This window comes from Anthonomus grandis, chromosome 20, assembly GCF_022605725.1.
Source record: "Anthonomus grandis grandis chromosome 20, icAntGran1.3, whole genome shotgun sequence".
In the NCBI taxonomy this organism is placed as follows: domain Eukaryota; kingdom Metazoa; phylum Arthropoda; class Insecta; order Coleoptera; family Curculionidae; genus Anthonomus; species Anthonomus grandis.
The window spans coordinates 4962771-4984831 of record NC_065565.1 but is presented as its reverse complement, the minus strand read 5'-3'; the positions used below and the strand labels follow the sequence as shown (position 1 = coordinate 4984831).

The following is a 22061-nucleotide window of genomic DNA, read 5'->3' as shown; positions in this document are numbered from 1 at the left end:
AAAGTGAGAAAGCAGAAACTCTCTTCTTGCTCTATTATTGCCAGTCATCTCTTCTCTTGCTGACCTGATTTTCTCCAATAAAGAGTAATAGCGGAAATATTTTTCTCTGCTCCCTTTCTACATGACCTCTTTCCAATTCACTTAATTGATAGTCCCACCATCTTTGAACTCTTAAAATAATGACTTTAATTAAACAGTCATCATTCATTCTAAAAAGACGTTTATACTATAACCTCCACGAATACACCAATTGTTCTACATGATTTGAGAATCATCGCGAGTGACGACATCTCTGGAGACACATGGACAGTTAGTGGAACATCGCCGCCAGGAGGCCAGTTGAAGTCTGCATATTGGCGGGACTTTTAAATCGAAATAACGCGTAAATTCATGTTTCTAGTTAATTTTGTGCATCGAGTGTCATGCATCTGCTTGTTTAAATGTTATTCTTTTAGGTACAATCAGAAACCTTAAGCAAAATGAACCTTATGTTCAGAAAGAACTTCAGGGAACAAAAAACAGGAATCAGCACCTCAAAGGGTGTCAGAGGGACACCAGGAAGACACACGAATAAGCGATGCTTGAAGGACCAAAATTACAGTTACGTGGATGAGCACCACTTGAAGACCCACGTGTTCTTACGGATTCCCAAAAGTAACTACGTGCAAGACGATTCGGATGGTAAGTTACAGCCCATCTATTTATTTAAGTTCTGACGTTAAAACGTATTAAAAGTAATTAAAAAAAAAGTGCTTATATGTTAGATCCAAGCCTCGAAAACATCTTGGCATGATCCACAGAAATATCCTTCGATGTTTTTTAATAATTTCCCTGTGACCGTGCAGATCTATCGATATACTACAACTTGTTCGGACGCTATTTAAAATTGTACCAGTAAATATTTTTAGAAAATAATTTTGTCTATTTTCTACTTGCGTATATTTCGCAGTTGTTGCTCTTGTAGGTAATACATCTATCGGCGTAACGTCGTCCGTTGATACGGTACAGTAACGACTAACATTTTTAACGGTAGTTCGTTCGCCTTTTGTTTTCACATATATATACGTTTACATTTTAAATTCTAGTAGGTATCTAATAATAAAATGTGTTTTTCATTCCCGCTTTTCACGCGTGTGTAATCTCCGGATATTGCGTCCGAATGTTCAGTGCCACACTGCTTTGTTTTTTGTATATATGGTGTCGATTTATTTTATTGCAGTTTTAGTTCAAAATCATTGAATTTAGTCAGACATACAATTACTGTTACTATAAAATAAAAAAGGTGTTAAGTATATAAACGCACTTTAGACCAATCAATAAGCAAAAGTAAATGAAAACCAAGACAGTGTAAGACCTCAAAAACAAAATAATCCCCCGTTACAGATAATTAATTTCGGCACCTCCTTTGATCTAGATCAAACAAACCGCCGTCTTAGTCCAAGCGCTTTTTTTAAATCTCGTATATTAAACGTCTTCATACATCTTGTTTATGTTTTAATAATAAAGCGTTTATTTAGTAACAGAGCTATATAAGAACTTCTTATTTCATTATACAAATGTTAAGCATGCAAAATAAATAATGTGCAAAGCAAAGAAAATTTTAATTACAGAAAATAAGTTAACAATACTAAGGAACTGCTTGAATTGGTTTAGGCTATTGGGTACAGTAAGTCCTTCTTTATAATATAGCGCATCGTGTCATCAGCAAACAAGTCAATTTTACAATTTTCTGTTACTGTATCGTTAATATAAATCGTCTCAATTAATTAATATCAAACGTCTATACGAAACACGAAATACTAAACCGTGGTTTGAACAAGATGTAAATGACTTATAAGTAAATATCCATGGTGCTGTTCCAGAACTGGATATGTCAATTTGGTCTGGATATATTTAGACCAAAGAAGATTCTTTAAAAGAAGTACATTATATTCTTTAATATAAGTATTGCAACAAGTATGTTAGTTGCTGTGAACGGACATTGGTGTAATTTTTACAAAAAATCCAAGAAATTCATCAAATTTTTAAAGAGTATTTCTTAAAAACAAAGATAAAGCAGAAAACCTTGGTGGACCGAAGAAATCGACTTAATAAAAGATAAAAAGAATCGAGTATGTGAAGAATATAGAAGATGGGGTATAGAAATCAATGTAGAAAAAAACAAAATACCCCTACACCCTTAAACTGATGGAATGGTTAAAAGACTTAATTGGTAAGCAAATTAATTGGGATACTCGAAATCACGTTATGACATAGAGGGACAACAAGTTACATACTAAGTTTTTTGCGTAATTATTGAAAAATCTCTCAAAAATCAACGGTTTTTGGAGAAAAAGTCAAATTTGTGTTTTTTGCCATTTTCTTGAATTGCATTATTTTCAAAAGTTTGGATAACTTCTTTGCTAGTATAGATAGAAAGTTGATTCAAAGACTAAAATATGGACAGAGTGAGACAGTATGTTTTATGTTACTACAAAAAAATCTGAGAAACCAACTGTTTTGGATAAAAAGTCAAATATGTGTTTTTTGCCATTTTCGTGAGTTGCCTAATTTTCAAAAGTTTGGGTAACTTCTTTGCTAGTACAGATAGAAAGTTGATTCAAAGACTGAAATGTGCACAGAGTGAGACAGCATATTTTATGTTCCTTCAAAAACGCCTAAGAAATCAACGGTTTTGGAGAAAAAGTCAAATATGTGTTTTTTGCCATTTTCATGAATTGCATAATTTCCAAAAATTTGGAATACTTTTTTGCTATTACAAATAGAAAGTTGATTCAAAGACTAAAATATGCACAGAGGGGGACAGCACATTTTATGTTTCTTAAAAAAATCCTGAGAAATCAACGGTTATGGAGAAAAAGTCAAATTTGTGTTTTTTGCCATTTTCATGAATTGCATAATTTCCAAAAATTTGGATAACTTTTTTGCTATTACAGATAGAAAGTTGATTCAAAGACTGAAATATGCACAGAGTGAGACAGCACATTTTATGTTCCTTAAAAAAATCCTGAGAAATCAACGGTTTTGGAGAAAAAGTCAAATTTGTGTTTTTTGCCATTTTCATGAATTGCATAATTTCCAAAAATTTGGATAACTTTTTTGCTATTACAGATAGAAAGTTGATTCAAATACTGAAATATGCGCAGAGTCGGGCAGTACATTTTATGTTCCTTAAAAAAATCCTGAGAAATCAACGGTTATGGAGAAAAAGTCAAATTTGTGTTTTTTGCCATTTTCATGAATTGCATAATTTCCAAAAATTTGGATAACTTTTTTGCTATTACAGATAGAAAGTTGATTCAAAGACTGAAATATGCACAGAGTGAGACAGCACATTTTATGTTTCTTAAAAAAATCCTGAGAAATCAACGGTTTTGGAGAAAAAGTCAAATTTGTGTTTTTTGCCATTTTCATGAATTGCATAATTTCCAAAAATTTGGATAACTTTTTTGCTATTATATATAGAAAGTTGATTCAAAGACTGAAATATGCACAGAGTGAAAGAGTATGTTTTATGTTACTACAAAAAATCCTGAGAAACCAACTGTTTTGGAGAAAAAGTCAAATATGTGTTTTTTGCCAGTTTCGTGAGTTGCATAATTTCCAAAAATTTGGATAACTTTTTTGCTATTATATATAGAAAGTTGATTCAAAGACTGAAATATGCACAGAGTGAAAGAGTATGTTTTATGTTACTACAAAAAATCCTGAGAAACCAACTGTTTTGGAGAAAAAGTCAAATATGTGTTTTTTGCCAGTTTCGTGAGTTGCCTAATTTTCAAAAGTTTGGGTAACTTTTTTGCTAGTACAGATAGAAAGTTGATTTAAAAACTAAAATATACACAGAGTCGGGCAGTACATTTTATGTGCCCTAAAAAAAGCCTGAGAAATCAACGGTTTTGGAGAAAAAGTCAAATATGTGTTTTTTGCCATTTTCTTGAATTGCATAATTTCCAAAAAATTGGATAACTTTTTTGCTATTACAGATAGAAAGTTAATTCAAAGACTGAAATATGCACAGAGTCGGGCAGTACATTTTATGTTCCTTCAAAAAAGTCTGAAAAGTGAACGGTTTTAGAGAAAAACTCAAATATGTGTTTTTGCCATGAATGGTGGATAACTTTTTTCATTAAAAATAGAGACTTCATTTAAAGACTATAATAGATTATTTTATTGTAAATTCTGATAGTGTACATTTTCCAGACTTTATGTACCTCCTTGCTGTGACTGTAAGTGTTCTCCTGAAATCATTGGTCACCATCGGCAAAGATAATCTAGAGACTTGAAAAATCATTTACAAATTATTTCATAGGTTGGGTTGCATTAGGTTTACCTTTACCCGACTTACGTTACGATATCACACGATTGCTAACGGTAACATTTGGTCTTTCCAGAGCCGAGGTGCGGTCCAATGACTGGCGCGGGTGTCGGAGAGCCTCCTCCTGCCGCCACGACCATATCCCCTGCCATGAGCGAATCGGACCTGCCTAAACCCTTAATCAATAGGACCCCATCGGTGAACCTCAAATGGCCTTCTAATCAAAACACGGAACGAGTCACTCCGTCACGACAGGTAGGCCTCCTCTACTTCCTCCATTACCATTGTACACCAAACACACATAAAAGTACACCAAAGAAGTCAACATCAAATGGAGCTTCATTGCTGTATAACATCAATTTGCTTCTACTACTCTTGTCTATGAACCAAAGCCAATTGGCCACGAACCAGTCTCAAGTGTATACAACTATGGAAGAACTTTGGCTTGAGTCAAATGGTCCAATGGTCAGGAGTGAGGTTGTCACATTTGAGTTTGCTTCTAGGGTTCATTGTTTGGTTGCATATTCTATTAGTGGTAACATCTCGAAATTCCCATGTCTTTTCATCATCCAGTCTCTTTGATATATGGAAAACATAATACCCCCATTTCTTTAGTGAATCTTCTGCCCTCGCGATACACCAACACCAATTTATCAATTTGTGGGCCATTTCCCTGAACCTAACCGATCCTAATGCAAAAGAGTCAGAGGACAACTTAGTTCTTGGTCTAAGGAAATTCGTCTACTACAAAAATCTCATCCATTATTCTCCAAGAGACACAAAGTCACTGTCCTAAAACATGTTGTGAAACCGTGTTTTCGTTAAATTCCTTTTCATTGATAGGACTATGACGTGTTTTTTTTCAACTTTTAATCCGATGTCCTGTGACGATGAAGTACAGGAGTCTTCCTAAGGATCTTGGCATTCCCTTCTTTTTCCTTGTTTTTCTAAATAGAAGTATATAAACAGCCAGAGTAACACACGATAGTTCAATAAATGTTCACCTATAATTTTCTTAAAAAGCATTTTTCTCTCAGGCGATTATTTTCTATTAGATTGAATATCATGAACGAAAAACAGTGATTTTTCAAAGGTAAGTAAGGGTAATTTCAAGGAAGGGTTATTTTGATGAAAAACAATGTTTCTGCAGATAATATATATGCAATGTTTAATTTAATAACATTGTTTATTCAAATGTGATATAATTTAATATATAAATTAATAAATAAATTTAATAAATTATACCTTAAAAAATCTAAAATTTATTAAAAAATCGTTGAATAAACATATATTTAGCGATAACATCGTACTCAATTCTGATAACTATCGATATCTGCACTTTGTGGTTAAGTCGCCTTTATTGCTATACTGTTTTATTGCTGTGAGCAGTTCTTGTAGATAGGGATTGTACTGCTAGATTTCCATTCCTGTTGACATACTCATACTGTAAAGGTGTGATAGTTCTATCATCAGCTCATCGCCTCCATATTTGACCATTTGAGTTGGATGTTGTTTTGATCACTGTTTTGTCTATAATGTAGTTATTGGGTATGATCTATAGATTCGCTTGTTCTCCAGTAGTCTACGGATTCTCAAGAATATTGCGCTATTTGCTATTCAATCCTTTTACCGTGATTTGTACAAGTCATTGTCGAAGATGGTCTTTTTACGGATTCGTTGCACTCCTGATCTCATCATCATACATAGTACCAGAATAGGCAGGCGGTGGTACATCCAAGATCCATGTTGGCTGGATGTTTTTATTGATTACGATGGAGTCTACAGTGGACTGTTGATCTCTAGAGTTGGACCACGTTATCTTCCTATTTATTCGTTGTAGTTCTCAAACAAATGTAACCGAAACCAGGGCACACTAGTGATGTAATAGATGGTAAATTTGATCATTAGCACTATAATGTTCAATCAAAATTCGACGGATTCAATCTTCTGGAAATCCTCTCAGATGACCTTAAGAAGAGAACCTGGGTTCAGAACTTGTTCAGACAATATTGATCCCTATTAAAATGCTTAACAGATGCTAAATTATTAAGGTTTATATTATAGAAGAGCCTATACTAAAATAAATCATTTACTTCTTGTACACTATTAAATATCTTAGCTTCTAGTAGCCAAAATCGTGTGATTATTAAAATATGAGTTTCTTTAAAAGCTTCTTTATCTCTAATGAAAAACCCCATTAAAATCCTTGACATAGAAGCTGAGATATAGAAGTTTTTATTGCAGGAGAGTCTCTATGAGACAAACTCATTTACTTCTTCTGTACCAGTGGATATCTCAGCTTCTAGTAATCAAAATCAGGCGATTCTTGAAATGTAAAGTTCCTTGAAGGCTTGTTTACCTATAATTTAAAAGCCTATCAAAATGCTTGACATTTATCCGTAGTTCTAATTGACTGCAAGGAGTTCACCATTTTCATTTGATCCCATCTAAATAAATTATTAATACAAATATCAGCTGGGGTACTCCTAAAGGACACCAACTTTGCTTTGCTGAGTCGCATCATGATCTGTGTTGCACCCCATTCATATCCATGATGATCAAGCTTGCACAGCAGATCTGGAGGTCTGGAGGAGATCAGGAGATTGCATAATTTCCAAAAGTTTGAATAAAAGTTGATTCAAAGACTGAAATATGCACAGAGTGAGACAGTACGTTTTATGTTACTACAAAAAACTCTGAGAAATCAACGGTTTTGGAGAAAAAGTCAAATTTGTGTTGTTTGCCATTTTCTTGAATTGCATAATTTTCAAAAAATTGAATAACTTTTTTGCTACTACAGATAAAAAGTTGATTCAAAGACTGAAATATGCACAGAGTGAGACAGTACGTTTTATGTTACTACAAAAAAGTATGAGAAATCAACGGTTTTTGAGAAAAAGTGAAATTTGTGTTTTTTGCCAGGTTCATGAATTGTATAATTTCCAAAAAATTGGATAACTTTTTTGCTACTACAGATAAAAAGTTGATTCAAAGACTGAAATATGCACAGAGTGAGACAGTACGTTTTATGTTACTACAAAAAACTCTGAGAAATCAACGGTTTTGGAGAAAAAGTCAAATTTGTGTTGTTTGCCATTTTCTTGAATTGCATAATTTTCAAAAAATTGAATAACTTTTTTGCTACTACAGATAAAAAGTTGATTCAAAGACTGAAATATGCACAGAGTGAGACAGTACGTTTTATGTTACTACAAAAAACTCTGAGAAATCAACGGTTTTGGAGAAAAAGTCAAATTTGTGTTGTTTGCCATTTTCTTGAATTGCATAATTTTCAAAAAATTGAATAACTTTTTTGCTACTACAGATAAAAAGTTGATTCAAAGACTGAAATATGCACAGAGTGAGACAGTACGTTTTATGTTACTACAAAAAAGTATGAGAAATCAACGGTTTTTGAGAAAAAGTGAAATTTGTGTTTTTTGCCAGGTTCATGAACTGTATAATTTCCAAAAAATTGGATAACTTTTTTGCTACTACAGATAAAAAGTTGATTCAAAGACTGAAATATGCACAGAGGAAGACAGTACGTTTTATGTTACTACAAAAAACTCTGAGAAATCAACGGTTTTGGAGAAAAAGTCAAATTTGTGTTGTTTGCCATTTTCTTGAATTGCATAATTTTCAAAAAATTGAATAACTTTTTTGCTATTATAGATAGACAGTTGATTCAAAAACTAAAGTGTGCTCAGAGTGAGACAGTACGTTTTATGTTACTACAAAAAAGTCTGAGAAATCAACGGTTTTGGAGAAAAAGTCAAATTTGTGTTGTTTGCCATTTTCTTGAATTGCATAATTTTCAAAAAATTGAATAACTTTTTTGCTACTACAGATAAAAAGTTGATTCAAAGACTGAAATATGCACAGAGTGAGACAGTACGTTTTATGTTACTACAAAAAACTCTGAGAAATCAACGGTTTTGGAGAAAAAGTCAAATTTGTGTTGTTTGCCATTTTCTTGAATTGCATAATTTTCAAAAAATTGAATAACTTTTTTGCTACTACAGATAAAAAGTTGATTCAAAGACTGAAATATGCACAGAGTGAGACAGTACGTTTTATGTTACTACAAAAAAGTATGAGAAATCAACGGTTTTTGAGAAAAAGTGAAATTTGTGTTTTTTGCCAGGTTCATGAATTGTATAATTTCCAAAAAATTGGATAACTTTTTTGCTACTACAGATAAAAAGTTGATTCAAAGACTGAAATATGCACAGAGTGAGACAGTACGTTTTATGTTACTACAAAAAACTCTGAGAAATCAACGGTTTTGGAGAAAAAGTCAAATTTGTGTTGTTTGCCATTTTCTTGAATTGCATAATTTTCAAAAAATTGAATAACTTTTTTGCTACTACAGATAAAAAGTTGATTCAAAGACTGAAATATGCACAGAGTGAGACAGTACGTTTTATGTTACTACAAAAAACTCTGAGAAATCAACGGTTTTGGAGAAAAAGTCAAATTTGTGTTGTTTGCCATTTTCTTGAATTGCATAATTTTCAAAAAATTGAATAACTTTTTTGCTACTACAGATAAAAAGTTGATTCAAAGACTGAAATATGCACAGAGGAAGACAGTACGTTTTATGTTACTACAAAAAACTCTGAGAAATCAACGGTTTTGGAGAAAAAGTCAAATTTGTGTTGTTTGCCATTTTCTTGAATTGCATAATTTTCAAAAAATTGAATAACTTTTTTGCTATTATAGATAGACAGTTGATTCAAAAACTAAAGTGTGCTCAGAGTGAGGCAGTACGTTTTATGTTACTACAAAAAAGTCTGAGAAATCAACGGTTTTGGAGAAAAAGTCAAATTTGTGTTTTTTGCCAGGTTCATGAATTGTATAATTTTTAAAAAATTGGATAACTTTTTTGCTACTATAGATAGAAAGTTGATTCAAAGACTGAAATATGCACAGAATGAGACAGTTTACTTTATGTTACCTCAAACAAGTCTGAGAAATCAACACAGTCAAACGCCTTTGCTAAATCTTAAACAATTGCAGCCCAAAACCTTGGTTTACTAGTGACGTAATAGATCGTAAATTGCATCATTAGTATTATAGTGTTCAATCAAAATCCAAAGGATTCAACCTTCTGGAAATCCTCTTAAGAAAAGAACCTGGGTCTAGAGCTTGACACAATATTGTTCTCTGAAGGCCTATTTATCTATAGTTGAAAACCCCAATAAAATGCTTAAAATAGAGGCTGAGATATTAAGGCTTACATTACAGGAGAGCCTTTACTAAAAAAAACTATTTGCTTCTTGTACACTACTAAATATCTCAGCTTCCAATGCTTCAAATTATGTGATCTTGAAATGAAGTATTCCCTAAAGGCTTATTTGCCTATAATTGAAAACCCTATTAAAATACTTGACATAGAAGCTGAGATATTAAGGCTTCCATTAAAGGAGAGCCTATACTAAACAAAATCACTTGCAGAATCTAGGTCAAGAGCTTGACACAATATTGCGCTAACATCTGCGAACCTAGTGAACCTACCATAGACCGAATTGGTAAGTTCACTATGTTGGGTTCATTTCTGATCCTTGTTTTTGTTTTTTTTTCAGGTGAGCTTTAACAACGGTAACACGGACCTAGCGAAGTCGCTATCGGGTGTTGAAAAAGACTGTTTTATAATTCCCATACACAGTTTAGATAGATTTCTTCCCGCGGGAGTACCTATGCCAGTGAGTCCCTCTTTTCCTTCACCAATCTCGCTTTATTGATGCATTAAAATTTCCGTTTAGAAGCGTCCACCTCCGTCTCATCACGGAGGAAATTCGATGGAGCGAAAACCGCAAAACAGCACGTTACAAGTGATGGAAGTACCTGATCCGAAATTATGTGTCTTATGTCACCTTATGAGCCAACTGGAACCAATTGATCCCATATTAGAAACGCCGCTGATACAGCCGCTTTTTAAACAAAAAGTTACCGCCGGAGAACTCGTTAATGAGGTGGCAATGGCTAAAACGGCGGTAACCGGGATGTTGCTTGTTAATATGGAAAGAAATGGTAAGAACTACTTACTACCTATCCTCTTTTGATAGTAGGAAAAGTGCTATCGTTCTCTTTTTACTTTGTGACTTGGTATTAAAATTTTCGCACGCCAAACCCTATTTGACCAGCCCTGTATAGGACCCTGATAAAATACTTACATTAATAAATAAATTTTAAAGCAACAAGTCAATAACTCTGAACTATTTCAAGCATACGCATCGCTTTATTAACTGTATCATTAAGATGGGATCCAGAAGTTAATTAGGACCCAACACCCTAATTTTAGAGATAGTAGTAGGCTTCGATACATAAAATATTTGATATTTACTAATTAGTAGTTCATAACTAACCCTATCGAGAGCCTTTTACATGTCAGTGTATAAACTATCAAACTGATCCGATCTCTCAAAGATGAGATATTGACAACCAACCGCTTTTGTACACTAGTGGACATCTTAGTATCTAATAGTCGAAATGTGACGTTCTCCGAAGGCTAACTTACCTTTAATTGAAAACTTCATTAAAATGCTTGATATAGAAGCTGACATATTGAGGTTTACATTACAAGAGAGCCTATACTAGACAAAATCATTTACTTCTTGTACACTAGCGAATATATCAGCTTCTAATGCTTCAAATCTTGTTAAGTTAAAATCAAAATTTTTCTGAAGATTTTTTTAACTACTATTGAAAACTTCATTAAAATCCTTGAAATAAAAGATGAGATATTGACATCTTACCACAGAAAAGCCTGTAGTGAACAGAATCATATACTTCTTATACAATAGTAAATATCTAAGCTTCTAGTCGTCAAAATTGTGTGATTCTTGCTTTGTAAGGTTCCTTGAAGGCTTCTTTACCTATAAGAGAAAGCCTCATTAAAATCCTTGAATTAGAAGCTGAGATATTGAGGTTTTATTACAGAAGACCTGTATTAATCATTTATTTCTTGTACACTAGTGAGAATCTCAGCTTCTAGTGCTTCAAACCTTGGGATTTTTAAAACATGAGAATTTCTGAAGGTTTTTTCAACTATAATTGAAGACCCTATTAAAATATCTCTACTGGAAGCTGAGATATTTAAGATTTTGGGAAAAAAAAGAGTCTGTGTTAAACAGAATTATCATATTCTGTAAATTAATTGATATCTCAATTTCTGACGCTCAAAATCGTGTAATTATTAATATGTAAGTTCCTTGAAGGTTTTTTTACCTATAATTGAAAACCTCATTAAAATCCTTGAAATAGAAGCTGAAATATTGAGGTTTTATTACAGAAGAGCCTGTACTAATCATTTATTTCTTATACACTAGTGAGAATCTCAGCTTCTAGTGTTTCAATTCTTGTGATTCTTAAAACATGAGAATTCCTGAAGGTTTTTTCAACTATAATTGAAGACCCTATTGAAATATCTCTACTGGAAGCTGAGATATTTGAGATTTTGGGAAAAAAAAGAGTCTGTGTTAAACAGAATTATCATATTCTGTAAATTAATTGATATATCAATTTCTGACGCTCAAAATCGTGTAATTCTTAATATGTAAGTTCCTTTGAAGGTTTTTTTACCTATAATTCAAAACCCGATTAAAATCCTTACAACAGGAGCTGAGATATTGAGGTTTTTATTACAGAAGATCCTGTACTAAACGGTACCATTTACTTCTTGTACAGTACTAAATATCTAAAGTTCTAGTGTACAAAATTGTGCGATTTTTGCTATGTGAAGTTCCCTGAAGGCTTCTTTAACTATAATCGAAAACCTCATTAAAATCCTTAAAATAGAAGCTGAAATATTGAGGTTTTATTATAAAAGAGCCTGTACTAATCATTTATTTCTTGTATACTAGTGAGAATCTCAGCTTCTAGTGTTTCAATTCTTGTGATTCTTAAAACATGAGAATTCCTGAAGGTTTTTTCAACTATAATTGAAGACCCTATTAAAATATCTCTATTGGAAGCTGACATATTGGAGATTTTAGGAAAAAAAAGAGTCTGTGTTAAACAGAATTATCATATTCTGTAAATTAATTGATATATCAATTTCTGACGCTCAAAATCGTGTAATTCTTAATATGTAAGTTCCTTTGAAGGTTTTTTTACCTATAATTCAAAACCCCATTAAAATCCTTACAACAGGAGCTGATATATTGAGAGTTTTTATTACAGAAGAGCCTGTACTAAACGGTACCATTTACTTCTTGTACAGTAGTAAATATCTAAAGTTCTAGTGTACAAAATTGTGCGACTTTTGCTATGTGAAGTTCCCTGAAGGCTTCTTTAACTATAATCGAAAACCTCATTAAAATCCTTAAAATAGAAGCTGAAATATTGAGGTTTTATTATAAAAGAGCCTGTACTAATCATTTATTTCTTGTATACTAGTGAGAATCTCAGCTTCTAGTGTTTCAATTCTTGTGATTCTTAAAACATGAGAATTCCTGAAGGTTTTTTCAATTATAATTGAAGACCCTATTGAAATATCTCTGCTGGAAACTGAGATATTTGAGATTTTAGAAAAAAAAAGAGCCTGTGTTAAACAGAATTATCACATTCTGTAAATTAATTAATATCTTAGTTTCTGGTGCTCAAAATCGTGTGATTCTTGATCCGTAAAGTTCCTTGAATGTTTTTTTACCTACGATTCAAAACCCCACTCAAATCCTTAAAACAGAAGCTGAGATATTGAGCTTTTCATTAATTTACTGAATAAAATCATTTATTTCTTGCACACTAGTGAATATCTCAGCTTCTAGTGTTCCGAATCGTGCAATTCTTAAAATCGAAAGTTCTTTGAAGCTTTCTTACTTATAATAGAAAACTTTAATAAAATCCGTGAAATAGAAGCTGAGGTATTAAGGTTTTTATTACAGGAGAGCCTGTACGAAGCAAAATCATTTACTTTTTATACAGTAGTAAATATCTAAGCTTCTAGTGGTCAAAATTGTGTGATTCTTGCTATATGAGGTTTCTTGAAGGCTTTTTTAACTATAATTGGAAACCTCATTAAAATCTTTGATATAGAAGCTGAGATATCGAGGTTTCATTATAGAAGAGCCCGTAATAATCATTTATTTCTTGTACACTAGTAAAAATCTCAACTTCTAGTGCTTCAACTCTTATGATTCTTAAAATATGAGATTTTCTGAAGATCTCTTTAACTATAGTTGAATACTCCATTAAAAGATCTCTACTGGAAGCTGAGATATTGGAGTTTTTAGAAAAAAAAAAGAGTCTGTGTTAAACAGAATTATCACATTCTGTAAATTAATTAATATCTTAGTTTCTGGTGCTCAAAATCGTGCGATTCTTAATACGTGAAGTTCCTTGAAGGTTTTTTGACCTATAATTCAAAACCCGATTAAAATCCTTACAACAGAAGCTGAGATATTGAGCTTTTCATTAATTTACTGAACAAAATCATTAACTTCTTGCACACTAGTGAATATCTCAACTTCTAGTGTTCCGAATCGTGTGATTCTTAAAACCTAAAGTTTTTTAAAGCTTTCTTACCTATAATAGAAAACCTCATTAAAATCCTTGATATTGAAGCTGAGATATTAAGGTTTTTATTACGGAAGTGCCTGTACTAAACAGAATCATTTATTTCTTATACACTGATGAATATCTCAGCTTCTATTGATCAAAATCGTATTATTCTTGATACGTGAAGTTTCTTGAGGCCTTTTTTATTTATAATTTAAAACCCCCTTAAAATCCGTACATTAGAAGCTGAGAAATTGAGCTACTGAACAAAATCAGTTACTTCTTACATACTAATGAATATCTCAGCTTCTAGTGTTCCGAATCGTGCAATTCTTGAAACCTAAAGTTTTTTGAAGCTTTCTTACCTATAATAGAAAACCATAGTAAAATTATTGTAATAAAAGCCGAGATATTGAGGTTTTTATTACAGAAGAGCCTGTATTAAACAGTACCATTTACTTCTTGTACAGTAGTAAATATCTAAGCCTCTAGTGGTCAAAATTGTGTGATTATTATATGTGACGTTGCTTGAAGGATTCTTGACCTATAATGGAAAACCTCATTCAAATCCTTAAAATAGAAGCTGAAATATTGGGGTTTTATTACAGAAGAGCCTGTACTAATCATTTATTTCTTGTACACTAGTGAGAATCTCAGCTTCTAGTGCTCCAAATCTTGTGATTCTTAAAATGTTGGATTCCCTAAAGTTTGACTTTTAGCCTAGAAGCTGAGATATTACGATTCAAATGTCATTTTATTTTTAGCGGAGTTTCCCTTTATTAGCTACTACGTCATTAATACCGCACAAACCAACCCCGTAATGTTTTATAATAATTTACGCACTGCCAGTTTAACTAAGTTCGATCCAAGGGCTACTAGGTAAGTGCTAAGGGAACACTTGATTCTATTTGATTTTATATTCAATTTTAGGTACACAGCAGCTCACACCTTAGATTTATATAGTGAAGTGGCTGCTATATGTAGGTACGTTTTAAAACTCTTTAATTATTACTGTTTTGTATCACCCCATCTCAGTTGATTTATTTTAATTCAAATATTCTGTTTCGCTTTCTGTTTTTTAGACCACCGATTTTCGAGATAGGGGTGCCTTTATCGAAGTGTCATAATCCAAACACGGGATACATCATATCCGTTTACAAAGTGTTCGAGGGTGACGATCGGGAAATTTTCGAAAGAAATTGGCTTTATTGGACAGGTACTATAGAATACAATACATTATTTAATAAAACAAATATCCGCGTAAGTGTAAAAGATGACAATATAGAAGAACCGAAAGGTTTATACTTCTCTATTCATTTAGACGCTTCATTAGACTACAACAATCATTAAGAAACAAACAAACGCAATGACTAAAGTCCAGAAATGTCCAGTTACATTTTATTTATTCGCTATAACTCAGTTTGATTTTAAATTACGCGCCAATATTCAGCTTTGAACTGGCCGCCAGGAGGCTAAATGCTAACTATTCACGTGTGTCCCTAGATGTCGCTGCCCGCTCTATCTTGAGATTGCATTGGGGTCCTGGTGGATTCCCTGTTGCTTATTTTATATCAATTATTATTATGTATTACGAATTTGTCCTCTCTCTCTCTCTGGTGATATTTATAAACCAATCGATTTATAAAGCACAAATTTATGAACGCACCCCTGTGTCGCATTTCTCACTCTATTACATGTGGGTCAAAGTGAGAGGGCAAATAGTGAAGGCTGTTATGGCATAAATCTGTCTGTATTCAACAGCTTGACGTAACAATTTTATTAAAGTGATTAATTCATTTAATAAAATTAATTGATGCATCTGGACTAAAACCTGTGCTACGTTTCTCACTCTATTCATGCGTTTTAAAATGAGAGGGCAGGTAGTAAATGCATTATAGTCCAGGCTGTTATGGCATAATTTATTAAAGCACATGTGAATAAAAATCGATTTTATAAAGGAAAAAATGTTGACTATGTGACTCTTTGAAACTATCCTCCGTTACCCCCTTCTGACTTATGCGCCTTATCCTGACTTATCCTGACTTATGCGCCTCCAACCTCTTTACATTTAAATTAAATTTCTTAGAGTGTTTTACAGTAACTTACAGTAATCTTGTAACATCAAAAGCGTTCCTTTACGAGCTTTCTTTCCCAATTTTATTCAATATTTTATTAAGAAGTTGTCACGTATCCCGATTTTCTTATTTAATTTTCATATTGTTTTATTATTTATTTTCTTTTAATGGCTCTTTACTTTTTTTTTCAAAATTTCATTTAAAGAGTAATTTACTATAATTCTTTGTATAATTCCTCTTTTTCCAGGAGTATTTTTTTTTCAAGGGGAGTGAAATATTTGCTTCTTGTTGCGAGACTTCTGGAGTTATTATTACTGTGGCTAGTTATAGTATAATAGTGTAGTTAGTTAGGTTTTTTCACTCCATTACATGCGAATTAAAGTGAGAGGGTACATAGATTAGGCATTATAGTCCAGGCTGTTATGGCATAAGTCTGAATGTATTTAACAGCCTGAGGGTTACAATTTCATTAAAGTAGATAATTATTTATTACGTGAAAACGTTCACAAATTTATTAATGCACTTGGACTAAATCCTGTGCTAGGTTTCTCACTCTCTGCATGTGTTTTAGAGTGAGAGGGAATATAATAAAGGCATTTTAGTCCAGGCTGTTATGGCAAAAATCTGAATGCATTCAATAGTCTGAGAGTTACAATTTCATTAAAGTAGATTATTATTTATTAATTTAAAACGTTCGTTAATAAAACCGGAAATTTATTACTGCACCTGGACTAAAACCTGCAATAGGCCTCTCACTCTCTGCATGTGTTTTAGAGCGAGAAAGCATATAATAAAGGCATTATAGTCCAGGCTGTTATGACATAAATATGAATGCATTCAACAGCTTAAAGGTAACAATTTTATTAAAGTAAATTAGTATTTGTTAATTGAAAACGTTCATTTATAAAACCGCAAATTTATTACTGCACCTGGACTAAAACCTGCAACAGGCTTCTCACTCTCTGCAAGTGTTTTAGAGTGAGAGGGCATATAATAAAGGCATTATAGTCCAGGCTGTAATGGCATAAATATGAATGCATTCAACAGCTTAAAGGTTACAATTTTATTAAAGTAGATTAGTATTTGTTAATTGAAAACGTTCATTAATAGAACCGCAAATTTATTACCGCACCTGGACTAAAACCTGCAATAGGCCTCTCACTCTCTGCAAGTGTTTTAAAGCGAGAGGGCATATAATAAAGGCATTATAGTCCAGGCTGTTATGGCATAAATATGAATGCATTCAACAGCTTAAAGGTTACAATTTTATTAAGTTAGATTAGTATTTGTTAATTGAAAACGTTCATTAATAGAACCGCAAATTTATTACTGCACCTGGACTAAAACCTGTGCTAGGTTTCTCACTCTCTGCATGTGTTTTAGAGTGAGAGAGCATATAATAAAGGGATTATAGTCCAGGCTGTTATGCCATAAATATGAATGCATTCAACAGCTTGAAGGTAACAATTTTATTAAATTAGATTAGTATTTGTTAATTGAAAACGTCCATTAATAGAACCGCAAATTTATTAATGCACCTGGACTAAAACCTGCAATAGGCTTCTCACTCTCTGCATGTGTTTTAAAGCGAGAGGGCATATAATAAAGGCATTATAGTCCAGGCTGTTATGGCATAAATATGAATGCATTCAACAGCTTAAAGGTTACAATTTTATTAAAGTAGATTAGTATTTGTTAATTAAAAACGTTCATTAATAGAACCGCAAATTTATTACTGCACCTGGACTAAAACCTGCAATAGGCTTCTCACTCTCTGCATGTGTTTTAAAGCGAGAGGGCATATAATAAAGGCATTATAGTCCAAACTGTTATGACATAAATCTGAATTTATTCAACAGCTTGAGAGTTACAATTTCATTAAAGTAGATTATTATTTATTAATTTAAAACGTTCGTTAATAAAATCGCGAATTTATTAGTGCACTTGGACTAAGACCTGTGCTAGGTTTCTCACTCTCTGCATGTGTTTTAGAGTGAGAGGGCATATAATAAAGGCATTTTAGTCCAGGCTGTTATGGCATATATCTGTATGTATTCAACAGCCTGGGAGTTACAATTTCATTAAAGTAGATTAATATTTATTAATCGAAAACGTTCGTTAATAAAATCGCGAATTTATTAGTGCACTTGGACTAAAACCTGTGCTAGGTTTCTCACTCTCTGCATGTGTTTTAAAGCGAGAGGGCATATAATAAAGGCATTATAGTCCAAACTGTTATGACATAAATCTGAATTTATTCAACAGCTTGAGAGTTACAATTTCATTAAAGTAGATTATTATTTATTAATTTAAAACGTTCGTTAATAAAATCGCGAATTTATTAGTGCACTTGGACTAAGACCTGTGCTAGGTTTCTCACTCTCTGCATGTGTTTTAGAGTGAGAGGGCATATAATAAAGGCATTTTAGTCCAGGCTGTTATGGCATATATCTGTATGTATTCAACAGCCTGGGAGTTACAATTTCATTAAAGTAGATTAATATTTATTAATCGAAAACGTTCGTTAATAAAATCGCGAATTTATTAGTGCACTTGGACTAAAACCTGTGCTAGGTTTCTCACTCTCTGCATGTGTTTTAAAGCGAGAGGGCATATAATAAAGGCATTTTAGTCCAGGCTGTTATGACAAAAATCTGAATGTGTTCAAAGGCTTGCAAGTTACAATTTTATTAAAATGCATCAGTATTTGTTAATTGAAAACGTTCATTAATAAAACCGCAAATTTATTAGTGCACTTGGACTAAAACCTGTACTAAGTTTCTCACTCTCTGCATGTGTTTTAGAGTGAGAGGGCATATAATAAAGGCATTTTAGTCCAGGCTGTTATGACATAAATCTGAATGTATTCAACAGACAGCCTGAGTGTTACAATTTCAATAAAGTAGATTATCATTTATTAATTGAAAACGTTCGTTAATAAAATCGCGAATTTATTAGTGCACTTGGACTAAGACCTGTGCTAGGTTTCTCACTCTCTGCATGTGTTTTAGAGTAAGAGGGCATATAATAAAGGCATTTTAGTCCAGGCTGTTATGGCATAAATCTAAATGTATTTAAAGGCTTGAAAGTTACAATTTTATTAAAATACATCAGTATTTGTTAATTGAGAACGTTCATTAATAAAACCGCAAATTTATTACTGCACTTGGACTAAAACCTGCAATAGGCTTCTCACTCTCTGCATGTGTTTTAAAGCGAGAGGGCATATAATAAAGGCATTATAGTCCAGGCTGTCATGGCATAAATATGAATGCATTCAACAGCTTGAAGGTAACAATTTTATTAAGTTAGATTAGTATTTGTTAATTGAAAACGTTCATTAATAGAACCGCCAATTTATTAATGCACCTGGACTAAAACCTGCAATAGGCTTCTCACTCTCTGCAAGTGTTTTAAAGCGAGAGGGCATATAATAAAGGCATTATAGTCCAGGCTGTTATGACGTAAATCTATGGTGCTTTGCAGTTTTTGAACACCTGTATATTAGAGTAATACGCTAAATAAAATATACCTTATAGTACAGGCGTTTATGACATAAATCTAAATTTAGTGAAGTAATTTTAACTGATTTTCCTCAATAAGAACCACTATATTGACCTACTAGAATAAGACAAATGAAGAGGTTGCCAAATCTGGTAATAGTCCAGGCGTTAAAATGAGAAATATATCACTTACCATCTATTTTTATGAACTAGACAAAGAGAGCCACTAAGGTTCTAGAATAAGCCAAAAAAAAAAACAAATGCAACTTTTGCGACTCTATGCTTAAATGTCTTCTCTTATTTCTTTCTTATATTAACGTAAAAACAGTTGGTTGGATGTAATTTATACTGACTTTCAAAAAGCCTTTGATCAGATGTACTGATGAATAAATTAAGTCAGTAAGTTAATGGGTTTGTTTTCTACGGTTTATGTGGAGCTGATTGGTACTTTCAGCAGTGGGATTAACATGTAGGTTCTTTTTCTATTACTTTTCACATCAAATGCCAACAATGAATCGTTTACTTATTTCTTCAAACAGAATTTCAATGAATGATCTTTTTAGGTGCCAGGATGATCTACAGATATCTACCGCAAAAAGCGGGTCTACGTAAGATATCGCTTCACAAATCGCTGACACCAAAAGGGGACAAAATGTACATACTGATGTGCGAGTGCGCCAATTTGTTACCGGATGTGACCGTATGTGCCTTACTACTGCCAGCTTTAAGGGCCCGATTGACCGGTTATACGGGACTTTTTAAGCCTATACAATCATTTTAACTTATACTGTTTATATTTAAAAAAAAAGCTTAAACTTTATTTCTGATAGTTATTTTCTGAAGTTTTTAATTGTTAATGCACCTTAATAAAAAGACACATTAAATACTTTGTCTGAATCTTATCAAAAGCTTGTGCGATTTTAGCGAGAACTGAGAAGAGAGTAGTGCATAGAACAGGCTTTCGTTATGCTGTAACATTATACAGGTCTTAATGAATAAGTAAATAAATAATCAGCAACAGGAGCGAACAACTCGTTTTGGGGGAAAAATGCAGCTACTACTGGTTAGAAAAGCATCAGGCACTATCTTGAAGTTCAGATGTAACGTCTCAGAACCTTGAAAGTGCGTCTAAAAGGAAAATGGGTTGAAGATGATTAAAGTACAAAACATGGAATCATGGCTTAACAGCTATAAAAACAAAGCAGAAATTCTATCAAAAATTTTTCCAATTTTTCAAAAATCCTAAATAAATTCTTTATTTTAAGTTTTACGACAAAAAGTTATTCTATATAATTTGTTGTATTTTTGACAAGGAATCCAATGCTGAAAGAAAATTTTCAATATTCCCAATAGTTTTCGAGAAAATGAGGAAAAACTGTTTCGAGGTTTTTCTTAATTTTCCAAAAAACTATTGGACCTAAAAATTATTTTTCTACTGCATCTGATGCGCATTGAAATTCCAAATAACTTTTGTTTTAACAATATTTTTATTCATCAAATAGTTTTCCAGAAAAAAAATAAAAACCAAAATTATGACCACTTTCCCATGGGTACCCCTTTGAATTTTTTGAGGAAGACATTTTTGCGAAATTAGGGTATAACTTTTGTCTGGTACATTTTTAAAAAAAGTCTTATTAGGCTTTTTTGGAGTTTTTTGAACGATTGCAAAAAACAAATTAAAAATTTCAAAATTTCTAAAAAAAATTTTTTTTTTTAATTTTCATCCCAAAATTTGCCAATGTTTCAAAAATCCTAAATAACTTCTTTATTTTGAGTTTTACGACAAAAAGTTATTCTATATAATTTGTTGTATTTTTGACAAGGAATCCAATGCTGAAAGAAAATTTTGAATATCCCCAAGAGTTTTCCAGAAAATGAAAAAAAGCTGTTTTGGCGTTTTTCCCAATTTTCCGAAAAACTATTGGACCTAAAAATTATTTTTCTACTGCATCTGATGCGCATTTATATTCCCGACAATTTTTGTTTTAACAATTTTTTTCTCGATCCATTAGTTTTCCAAAAAAAAATAAAAACCGAAGTTACGAACATTTTGCTAGGGGTATCCCTTTGGATTTTTTGAGGAAGACATTTTTGGGAAATTTGGGTATAACTTTTTTCTGGTGGATTTTTAAAAAAAGTCTTATTAGGCTTTTTTGGAGTTTTTTGAACGATTTATCCATTTGCAAAAAAAAAAATTGCAAGTTTTCCAAAAAAAAATTTTCCTAATTTTCATTCAAAAATTTGCCAATGTCTCAAAAATCCTCAATAACTTCTTTATTTTGAGTTTCACGACAAAAACTTATTCTATATGATTTGTTGTATTTTTGACAAGGAATCCAATGCAAAAAGAAAATTTTCAATATTCCCAATAGTTTTCCAGAAAATGAGGAAAAACTGTTTTGGCGTTTTTCCCAATTTTCCGAAAAACTATTGGACCTAAAAATTATTTTTCTACTGCATCTAATGCGTATTTATATTCCAAACAATTTTTGTTCTAACAATTTTTTTCTCCATCTATTAGTTTTCCAAAAAAAAAATAAAAACCGAAATAACGCACATTTTCCTAGGGGTACCCCTTTGGATTTTTTGAGGGAGACATTTTTGGGAAATTTGGGTATAACTTTTTTCTGGTGGATTTTTAAAAAAAGTCTTATTAGGCTT

The 22061-nt window shown here is 32.4% G+C and overlaps 2 protein-coding genes across 7 annotated transcripts in view; both read left to right on the top strand.

Moving 5' to 3' along the window:
- The window catches only part of LOC126747994 (disintegrin and metalloproteinase domain-containing protein 10), an 86529-nt gene extending 86027 nt beyond the window's left edge, over positions 1–502 (top strand). For all 4 annotated transcript variants that reach the window (XM_050456993.1, XM_050456991.1, XM_050456989.1 and 1 more), the window contains exon 15: positions 456–502. The gene's annotated coding sequence lies outside the window, so the exon portion shown is untranslated. The remainder of the gene's footprint in view (positions 1–455) is intronic.
- On the top strand, positions 480–20282 carry LOC126747998 (uncharacterized). Of its 3 annotated transcripts, none has more exons than XM_050456997.1 (8): positions 480–681; positions 4395–4573; positions 9907–10026; positions 10087–10354; positions 14587–14701; positions 14753–14806; positions 14905–15038; positions 19964–20282. In XM_050456997.1, exons 1-8 carry the CDS (start codon positions 480–482, stop codon positions 20179–20181), a joined length of 1290 nt encoding a protein of 429 aa, XP_050312954.1. In that variant the 3' UTR covers positions 20182–20282. The 3 variants fall into 3 exon arrangements, with proteins under 3 accessions (XP_050312954.1, XP_050312955.1, XP_050312956.1); XM_050456998.1 differs by lacking the exon at positions 480–681 and adding an exon at positions 951–1084; XM_050456999.1 differs by lacking the exon at positions 480–681 and adding an exon at positions 983–1002.
- Positions 20283–22061: the final 1779 nt, after the last annotated feature.